The 10,972-nt window shown below is 43.3% G+C and overlaps 1 protein-coding gene across 2 annotated transcripts in view; it reads right to left on the bottom strand.

Annotated features, from left to right (window-relative positions):
• Window positions 1-802: 802 nt before the first annotated feature.
• fxn (frataxin) overlaps window positions 803-10,972 on the bottom strand; it is a 16,645-nt gene continuing 6,475 nt past the window's right edge. For both annotated transcript variants that reach the window (XM_019860890.1, XM_019860889.1), the window contains 2 exons: window positions 5,083-5,180; window positions 803-1,136 (listed from right to left, as the gene is read on the bottom strand). In XM_019860890.1, the coding sequence (XP_019716449.1) occupies window positions 998-1,136; window positions 5,083-5,180 (237 nt within the window). In that variant the 3' untranslated portion in view covers window positions 803-997. The remainder of the gene's footprint in view (window positions 1,137-5,082; window positions 5,181-10,972) is intronic.

Here is a 10,972-nt window from a genome sequence, read left to right on the forward strand (position 1 = left end):
TCACAGCGCGCCTTAAAATCCGGTGCGCCTTGTGTACGGTCATTATGGTAACATGTCGACCCCAAGATGGGCCCTCGCTGGAGACAGGCTTACAATGTTATAACTTGCTGTTGGTTCAGTGAACTGTGTCACTGCTTTAGTAAATAAGTTTTTGTTGCAGCTCCGAAAGAATGAGAGCTGTGGTGCTGTTTTTTTAAAAACGCACACTTTATGAATGTTTTTCAGTCTCAACAAATACAGTTACGTCTGTCCGTCTCCGTGCCTTCTCTTCTTCCTTCGACTCGAGAGGCGTTCATGACCGCCTCGGAAAAACGTAAATTAACGATTCCTTCTTGAAACTACGAAAATTGAAAATAATGCATCAAAACAGAAACTCAAGCGCGGAAATCACAAAATAAATTCTATAGCCCCCCTACAGAATTTATTTTGTGATTTCCTCGTTTGTGAATACAGTACACAACAAAGGAATAAATAAGCACTTCTGAGACAGTCCAGTCTCCTACAATTTACTGACATCTGATCGTTCTGTTGCAGCTAGGCCCAAGGAAATGCCAAAATAAATTCTGTCGTGGGGCTATAGAATTTATTTTGTGATTTTCTGTTTTGATGGTATTTTCATTTTTTGTAGTTTCATTGAAGTAATCGTGAATTTACGTTTTTTTGGAGGCGGTCATGAACGCCTCTCGAGTCAAATGAAGGGCTGTAGCTTCATCTAGTGGATGCATTGTAGATTGGGCCTTATAGTCCAGTGCGTGCAATATATGAAAAAAATTACAAAATAGCCCATTCATTGAAGGTGCGCCTAATAATCCAGTGCGCCTTTTAGTGCGGAAAATACGGTACTTAAAATACACTTGGCAGCATCTAGATAATGACAACTCTTATGAATACTGCTGACTGATTATAAACAGATGCTCAAATCAAGGATGGCATTAAATACTCTTATTTGCTGTCCTTAGAACTCTAACGATAACAGGACAATATAAGCCTTGTGGTCTCAGGACTTGGGCAGGCCAAAGAGGTCCATGTTCTTTTTGAAGATGGTAGAAAACTCTTCAGACAGGAGTTGGTGCAGGCTGATGCCATCATGACTATAGACCCAACCACGACCTGTCCAATCGTAGCGTTTTGGTCCACTGAAAATACAAAGAGAACCAAGTAAGGCTTGCAAAATGCAGTAATTGTGCTGAATAATAAATATACTGAGGCCACTAAAGCGGACTCCTTCAAGGCCTTGGCTGCGCCCTAAAAGTTAGTAACAGAATAGGTGATGACAAAGACAAAATAAGATAAGAAAACCTTTATTTGTCCCACACTGGGGGGGAAAAAACAAAACAAAACAAAACTACAAAAACACAAAGGGCAGCCTTGTTGCAGTTCAACCCTCACTGCAAACGATTCCAACTTATTACTGACAATGCAGGGTAACAAACTCTGACATCGGTGGTGAGGGAACTGAATAGCCCATATTACTGGGCTCGGTACGCCGTAGACCCGAAGTAACCTCCACAGAACTCCCCAAGGAACACAGTCAAATGACTTCTCCAAGTCCACAAAACATGTAGACTGGTCAGGCAGACTCCCAATGCCCCTTCAAGAACCCTGCTGTGGGTGTAGAGCTGGTTCACTGTTGGAACATATGCTCCGGTCCCCCTTCTTAAAAAGAGGGACTGCCACGGTCTTCCAATCCAGAGGTACCGTCCCTGATGTCCACGCAATGTTGAACAGCATGTCAACCAGGACAGACCCACACGATCCAGAGCCTTTAGGAACTCCGGGCGGCTCTCACCTTTCCAACCAAGGACGGTTTTAACCATATCGGTTAATTCAACCCCTGAGATAGGAGAGCCAACCTCAGAGACTCCAGGCTGTTTCTGCAATGGAACGTGTTTTGATGGAATTTAAGAATTTTCCCCATGACTCAGAACGTCCCGAGTTGAGGTCAGCAGCACTCCATCTCCTCTATAACAGTGTTAATTGTGCACTGCTTCCGCCTCCTGAGACGCAGGATGCTGGACCAGAATTTCATAGAAGCCATCCGGAAGTCATTTTCCATCGCCTTGCCGAATTCCACCCATGCCTGAGTTTTTGTCTCAGTGACCACCAAAGCTGCATTCGCGTGGCCAGCCGGTACCTGTCAGTTGTCACAGGTCAAAAAAGCCTGATAGAACTCTTTCTTCAGCTTGACGGCATCCTTTACTGCCGGTGTCCACCAGCGGGTTCAGAGATTCCCGCCACAATAGGTACCAACCTCCTTACGGCCACAGCTCTGACCGGCCGCCTCAATAATGGAAACATGGTTCATACTGATTCAAAGAGAACTTCCTCAATGACACCTGCCTCCACTGGGACGTGGCCAATGTTCTGACGGAGGTGGGAGTTGAAATTCTTTCTGATAGAGGACTCTGCCAAACGTTCCCAGCAAACCCTCACAATAAGTTTTAGGTCCATTGGACCCAGCACACCACGAGGCGGTGATCAGTTGACAGCTCCAACCCTCTCTTCAGTAGTCAATACATGCAGCCGCAAATCCAACGACATGACTACAAAGTCGATCATCGAACTGCGGCCTAAGGCGTCCTGGTGCCAAGTGCACATATGGACACCCCTATCTTCAATCCGTGATGAGCACATAAGTCCAATAACAGAACACCACTCGTATTAAGACCGGGGGGGCATTCCTCCCAAACACGCTGTTCCATGTCTAACTGTCATTGCCCAAGTGAGCACTGAAGTGCCCCAGCACAGAACAGTGGAGTTCCCAAGGACTGCAAAAACATTGGGTACTGTGAACTGCTGTTTGAGCCAATCGCAGGGTACACATAGAGATCCAATCATTCACACTTACACTCACACCAAGAGACAATTTAGAGCAGGGGTCCCCAACCGCCGGTCCGCGGACCGGTATCGGTCCGCCGGGCATTTGGTATCGGGCCGCACAGAAAGAACTTGCCTTAATTCCGTTTTATTTATTTCGGAATACGAAAGATGTTTTATTTTGAAAAACTACCGGATTCTCCGTTACATCCGTCTGTGTCACACTTGACACACATCAAGCCACGCTTCTCCGTCACGTGACCGATTACTTCAAAACAAAACACAGGAGCTCGCAAAATGAGTAAAAAAACTGCTGGATATCGCAAATGACGGCGGCCTTAAAAGTACGTTCGAGACAACTGGATTAAAGTTATGGCTGAATACTCTGAGGGCGCCACAATAGCACTGTTGCTATTTCCGACATGCTACCTGTGTGAGGCGGGGGGTTCTGCAGCAACGGCGACGAAAACAAAATTACGAAGTAGACTGGACATAAACCGACGCTCCTTGTGTTTATCATTATATTTTGAAAACACCACAGTTTTCATGCAGCTCATACCATATTATTTTGTTGTATTATTTCCACCACACCTTAAATGCCGGTCCCTGAAAATATTGTCTGACATAAACCGGTCCGTGGGGCAAAAAAGGTTGGTGGCCCCTGATTTAGAGTGTTCAATCAGGCTGCCATGCATGTTTTTGGAATGTAGGAGGAAATCGGAGTACCCGGAGAAAACCCACGCAGGCACAGGGAGAACATGCAAACTCCACACAGGAAGGCTGGAACTGGAACCGAACCCTGTACTGCTGCACTGTGAGGCCGACGTGCTAACCAGTCGACCACCGGGCTCTTGCACGCACGCACGCACGCACGCACACTAATAGGGTATGTAAACTTATGAGAAACAAACTTGGGCAATAAAGATTAGTCTGATCGTGATTCCCCCAAGAGGTGTTTCAAATAGTAGTTTGGTTTTCTCATTCAGCAACACATGAAGGTCAAAACATTGGAAACAACAATCTGTACAATGCAGTTCTATGCCATAGAGAATTTCAAACCCAATAATAAACTATGTTAAATAATACATGCCTCACAATGTAAATGAAACCAGCTTGTTTTTATGCAGTTCTTCGATCACGTTTTATTAGATTGTGCAGGTGGTCATATTGTTGTGGCTGCTCAGTATACAGTGATCCCTCGCTCTAACGCGGTTCACTTTCTGCGGCTTCACTGTTTCACGGATTTTTTTAGTGCAGTTTTTTTTAATGCTTTTAAACAGTGAATTGCGTTCTGCATCCTGACTGGCTAAGGCACTGACCGACGTGAACAGTTTCCGCACCCCGTCTCTGTACAGCTTGCCAAATTTACCTTTGCAAATTTTTGGTCTTTGGTTTCATTGTATCAGTGGCGGATGCTGGTCTGTCAAGGAGGGGAAGCTCAATTTCGGCCTACATCATAAAATGTGTCCGTTTATTAACACGTGAATTCCACTCTCTGTTCCTTTTCAAAAAAATGAGAAGGTTGCATTCACCAAAAGATCGGTGATTGGCTCATTTCGCTGTCAATCTAAAAGAGATTCAGCCTCAGACAGCTCATCCAATCATCATGCAGAAAAGCTCAGCGTCCGGGCCCGCCCATAAACGCCCACTGTCCATAGACTCCCAGAGACGCTGAGCGTTCAATGGGCGGGACAAAACCAGCATTTATCCAATGACTCGTCTCGTTTCAATGCAATGGGACAACCTAACCTAAACTCTCTAGACGCCCAGCTCCGCGCGGTCGACGCTCAGCATCCACACAGTTTTAAGCACAGTGAAGCTGTGGGAATGAATGAGAAGAGAGTCGCGTCGTAACCAGTAATAAGAAGCTTATTCGGAACAAAAGTTGAGCGCCTATTTAGTCAATGACATGTCCACACAATTGCACGTTCACACATATATTTGATCACTTACTTTTTGACATTTTAGGGGAAGCTGAGCTTCCCTTGCAGTCTTAGCGCAATCGCCTCTGCATTGTATACATAGTTCAGTATTGTATAATAACTGTAAAAAATAAAGCTGACTATCAAGTACAAAGTACAACTTTATTGTAAAATGTGTATACAGCACATTTGAAATTTCGTGCCTCTCACATTTTTTTGCTTTTTTTTTTTTTTTTTATAAATCCTACTTCACGGATTTCACTTATTACTGGTTCTTTTTGGAACGTAACCCCCGCGATAAATGAGGGATTACTGTATACCAGAATGTATTATCTGGTCTCACCTTGTTGGAGATGCCAACCAAATCTGTCTGTTTGGCGTTTGCTTGTTGATGACATAGGTTCCATGGTGACCACCCACTTGTACCGTCAGCACACCACTCTGCAGAAGAAAAGGGACATGTTACTGGAAACTAAAAAAATTGGCTATTTCTACGTTCCACTAGGATGTGCTTTACACTGCTTTGAAGATATTTGCCCCCTCCTCAGGGGTATTTCAGAGGACACTCCGACAGTTAATATAGACTAGATCAGACATGGGCAAACTACGGCCCGCGGGCCGGATCCGGCCCGTTGGTCTTTTTAATCCGGCCCGCCGAAGGTTGGTACAGTACACAATTAAGGTTCGATGTAAATTATTGCATTCATTTCATTTGGACTTGTAATACAGGCATTTAAACGCCAGGTGGCGCAGTTACTTGAAGTCACAGAGAACAAAGAGGGAGGGGGAGACGATACGGAAGCCCGGAGTAGCACTAACTCAAGTAAGTCGCGCTCGATACGACGAAATAGATGTATCCCCACCGCTATTTTCTGTCATTGGATCCAAAACGGCGACATGCAAGCGACTCTTTGTTGCAGTGAGTTTTACTGGAATTGCGAACATTTTTACATCCTTTATTAGAGCATGGCATCCAAACAAAGAGGAGCGGTAATGGCCGCGGAAGAGAAAATGAAGTGTATCTCATTAAACAAAGTAGGTTACGAAGTACGAAACATTCAGGAGACGCTTGGAGTCTGGAAGACTCAAATCTACGAGACTTTGAAAAACGAGGAAGCGATTCTTGCTCAGTCCGATTCGGGCTATTTCCATGCTCAGAGTGAATTGCTTGCGGCTCGACGGACAGTCAAGTAAATGAACGTTTCCTGAAATGGCTTGACTGTTATCGTGCTAAAAACTTTTCGCAAACTGGACCGCTAATAAGAGAGAAAGCGAGTTCCATAACGCTAACTATGGGCATTGAAGAGTGAGTGGAAAGGAAAGCCACCAGGTCTTTTACTCGTCTCATTTTGGAGCAAATAGTCCTACCTTTGTTATATTTTCTCATATACTGTACCTGTACTGTATGCCGCAGTTTTTGGACAATATATTGTTGCACTTTGTTGCTTGTGTTGTCACCAATGTATGTTGTTAACATACCGTACTTGGACGTTCATACCGGACATATACCATAGTTATCTCACTGTTCTCATGAAAAAAAGTATGGTAATACTTGAATGCTTTTGTTCTGTTGATGTTTGGTATGGACTGTCAACATATACGTTTTTTTATATGTACCATATCTTGTGCTGACCCGGCCCACCTGTCAAATTTAGAAATCAATATGGCCCTCATGTTCAACTAAATGTAATTGAATACACCAAAGACAAGATATTTAATGTTCAAACTTTTAAACCTTATTGTTTCTAGCAAATGATCATTGACTTCGAATTTTATGGTTGCAACACATTTCAAAAGGCAGGGACAGGGGAAAAAAGACTTTTAAAAATTGAGGAATGCTCAGCAAATTCAAATTTGGAACATCCCAGTAGAGAACAGGCTAACTGGGAACAGGTGAGTGCCAGGAGGCCCTTCCCCGAATTGCTCAGTCATTTACAAGCAAAGATGGGGCAAGGTTCCCCTGTGCGGAACAGTTTTAAGGACAATGTTCCTGAATGTACAATTGCAATGAAGTTTGTGATCTCATCATTTCCGGTCCATAATATCAGCAAAAAAAAATAAGAGAATCTGGAGAAATCATTCGATGTAAGCGGCATGACCATAAACAACATTGAATGCTCGTGACCTTCAATCCCCCAGGCAGCACTGCATCAAACACCGACATAAATGTGTAAAGGATATCACCACTTGAGCTCAGGAAAAAAAACTGTCAGTAAATAAAGTTTGCTGCTACATCCATAAGTGCAATTTAAAACTGAACTATGCAAAGCAAAAGCTATTTATCAACAACACCCAGAAATTCAGTCAGTTTCTTTTGGCCCGACCTCATCTCAGCTGGGCTGATGTAAAACAGAATGTGTTCTGTAGTCTGATGAATCCACATTTCAAATTGTTTTTGGAAATTGATGGACATCATGTCCTCCAGGCCAATAAGGAAAAAAAAAAAACGTGGACTGTTATAGACTTGTCTAAATTGCCTTCTTTAAAAAAAAAAATAAAAATCTAGTTAGCCAAACATTCATAGCTGCACAGATCTGTTGGAGACTTATGCAGAGATTGGCCACTGTCAGTAGAGAGATTGTTGGAGATGAACGCATTTCATACTTTTTCTGGTCTACCTGGTCTGTCACATTTTGAACAATTATTAAAATATATTATTTGTGCAGTGATTCTTTTCCCCATGTCCAATGTAATAATATGAACATAGATACTCAGGAAGAATGATCAACACTGACTTACAGAGAGCACAACATCATAGTCTGGTCCAGTGAAAGGTTCATCCATTAAGTCTTCAAAGTAATCAGCCAGTGCATCCAGCGTCTCATCAGCCAGCTTCTCATAGGCTGCCTCTGACAATTCACTGGGAAACAGATTTACAAAATCAACAACAGCAGTGTTGACCATTGTCACAGAATATACACATTTTGTGTGTGTGTGTGTGTTTACTTTTTGTCCTGAGAGAGGTGCTCTTCCAGTCTTGAAGCTGACAGATGGATAATTCTCCTACAGCCTTCAATTTCAGATGTTAATGGAAAGCACTATGACAGAAAGGAGTAATTTCAGTTAAATGTTGCATCACAGCATATCTCCTTTTAGCATGTAAAAGCAGATTATACAGTTGTAAATATGTACTGAAGAAGTACGGTGGTACATTGCAAAATGGGAACTAGGTAAACGCCCTGTTACTCATCTGGCTTCAGGGCTGAATTAACTAAGAGTGAAGTGTCGATAAGCTCCACCATTAACGGTTCTTGAAGAAATGACTAAAATCTATTTTTGATTGATTTATGTTATATGAACATGATGTTGCACTTTTTAGCTCTGTAGTCTTGTTTTAAACTTGCGGTAAAATTAAGATATTAGTGTAAGAAGCAATATCGCGATTGGAGGCAGTCAAGCCATCTCGGCCATTCTAGCACCGAGTGCAGGAGGCTTGACTGGCTCCTTTCTTTGCCCGTGGAGTGCTCGGGCCCGGCGGAGAAGCTCAGGGAGGTAAGGTGGAGTGAGGTCATTTAAAGATTTAAAAACAAATAAGAGGGAGCCAGTGAAGAGATGCCGGAGGAGGAGTTATGTACTCCCTCTTACCAGTCAAGAGGCAAGCAGCAGCATCCTGGACCAACTGGAGACATTTAATGGAGGATTGGCTGACTCCAAAGTAACGAGCATTACAGTCATCCAGCCGGGATGTGACGAAAGCATGAAATACTGTTTCAAAGTGCTCATCAGAAAGGAGAGGCTTTACTTTAGCCAGCTGCCTAAGATGAAGGAAGCTGGATTTAACAATAGCACCAATTTTGCGGGTCCAATTTTAAGATAAAAGTCCACTTTAAGACCCAAGTTTGAGACTGTTTGTTTAAGATTAGGCGCCAGGGGGCCCAAGTCTACAGGACGGGATGTAAAAGGGCCACTGGTGCCAAAGATCATCACTTCTGTCTTCATTTCATTGGAATTCTAGAAATTTAGTGCCATCCAGGTTTTGATTTCCTCCAGGCAGGATAAATGTGGCCTTAATGAGAAAGCTTCTTTTTTGCTCAGCAGGACATAGATCTGACAGTCATCCACATAGCAGTGGAAGGAAATACTATGTTTCCTTCAGATGGAACCCAATGGGAGCAGATACAGTGGGAACAGCAGAGGCCCCAGAATTGAGCCCGGTGGAACATCACACGACAGTGGGGCAGTTCGTGACTCAGCGCAACCAAGGCTAACACAAAAGGTTCTGTTAGCTAAATAGGACCTGAACCACTCAAGGGCGCTACCGCCAATGCCCACCAGTTGCTGCAAATGAGCCATCAGAACACTGTGATCCACTGTATCAAATGCTGCAGTTAAATTCAATAAAACCAGACACAGTAGTCTCCACTGTCATTTGCCAGGAGGATGTCATTAGAAACGCGTAACAGGGCTGACTCTGTGCTATGCATCGTCTTGAAACCTGACTGGAAGACCTCCAAGACGTTATGTTCATCCAAGAACAATTTTTGTGCACTACTTTTTCCAGAATAGTTTTTCATGAAAGGCAGCTTGGAAATGGGCCTAAAATTTGACAGTAAATCTTGATCAAGACCAGGTTTCTTGATCAGAGGGTTGGACCACAGCATGTTTAAACTGTTGGGGAACTGTAGCAGAAGAGAGACTGCTGTTGATAATGGCCAAGTCCGATGTACCAATATTCGGGAGAACCTCCTTAAAGAAATGCGGAGGAAGAGAGTCGCAGGGGGAGTCATCCTACATGACAAACGTATGGTAAGAGTCAATAAAAATTAATAAATGAAGAAGTGGGTGAATGCAAATAAAGAATACCACTAATTTAGGAGAGCAAAAATAAACCACGCAAAAAAAAAAAAAAAAATGTGATTAACTACTTAAAAAAAAGGTCCTGAAGGCAAGATGTGTACGCCTTCAAACTACAACAGCAAAGCAGTTTGCATTTTGAGCCTCGGCAAAACACAAAGAATAGCAAAACTGAGAATCGAAGATTTTTACGTTTGTCCTCTAAATCAACGGCAGTGACTGTCTCCCAAAAATATTCATTGAGCTGCTTATGTCACCTGTAGCCCGGAAGTTGTCAAGTTGAGGCGAGACGACGTCACAGCGAGCTAGAGCTAGCAATAGCAAGTTTAGCAAGAAGGTTTAACCACTGCCTGCGAAACCGTTGCAGGTTCGCTCCTAACTCAGGAATCCTCACACAGAGATTACGAGGAGTAATTATCAGAGGGAAGGACCCAGAAGCCATGCTACTTGCTAAGCTAACGTTATGTTATCAATCGTGCAAGATCGAATTAAGTATTTGCGTGAAAGAGTACCCTTCACAAAGGTTTCGCTGGACCCCGTTAAAGCGGAGCCTATCCGACCTTGAACAGCAAACCAGCAGGCAATTTATTAAGTGTCTGAAAGAAAATTAATACAAAATAATGCTACATATACAGCTAAACAGGAAATGGTCCCACGCCGCGTACATCAGCTAGGAGCAGTGGCTTAGAATATTAAAAGTATATTAATTATGAGGATAAGTGATTCAGAAAAGAGATATACAGCAGGGGTCCCCAACCTTTTTTGCCCCACGGACCGGTTTATGTCAGACAATATTTTCAGGGACCGGCATTTAAGGTGTGGCGGAAATAATACAACAAAATAATATGGTATGAGCTGCATGAAAACTGGTGTTTTCGAAATATAATAATAAACACAAGGAGCGTCTAATCTGGCCGCAACACTCCAATCGCTATGGCAATGTTTAATGCCTTCAAAATACGATACAACGCAAATTCAAAGTGCATGAAAATGACGACTCACCACAGCACCGAGCTTGATTTTCTGCAACCAGACGGTCCCATCTCGGGGTAATAGGAGAGACAATGACACCGCAAGTGTGTGGTTTATGTCCAGTCTACTTCGTAATTTTGTTTTCGTCGCCGTTGCTGCATAATCCCCCCGCCTCACACAGGTAGGATGTCGGAAATAGCAAAAGTGCTATTGTGGCGATCTCAGAGTATTCAGACATAACTTTAATCCAGTTGTCTCGAACGTACTTTTAAGGCCGCCGTCATTTGCGATCTCCAGCAGTTTTTTTACTCATTTTGCGAGCTCCGGTGTTTGTTTTTAGCCTAATTGGTCGCGTTACGGAGAAGCGTGGCTTGACGTGTGTCAAGCTGGACACAGACGGATGTAACGGAGAATCCGGTAAGTTTTCAAAATAAAACATCTTTCGTATTCCGAAATAAATAAAACGG

Source organism: Hippocampus comes, unplaced genomic scaffold (genome assembly GCF_001891065.2).
Source record: "Hippocampus comes isolate QL1 unplaced genomic scaffold, H_comes_QL1_v1.1 scaffold130, whole genome shotgun sequence".
NCBI lineage: Eukaryota > Metazoa > Chordata > Actinopteri > Syngnathiformes > Syngnathidae > Hippocampus > Hippocampus comes.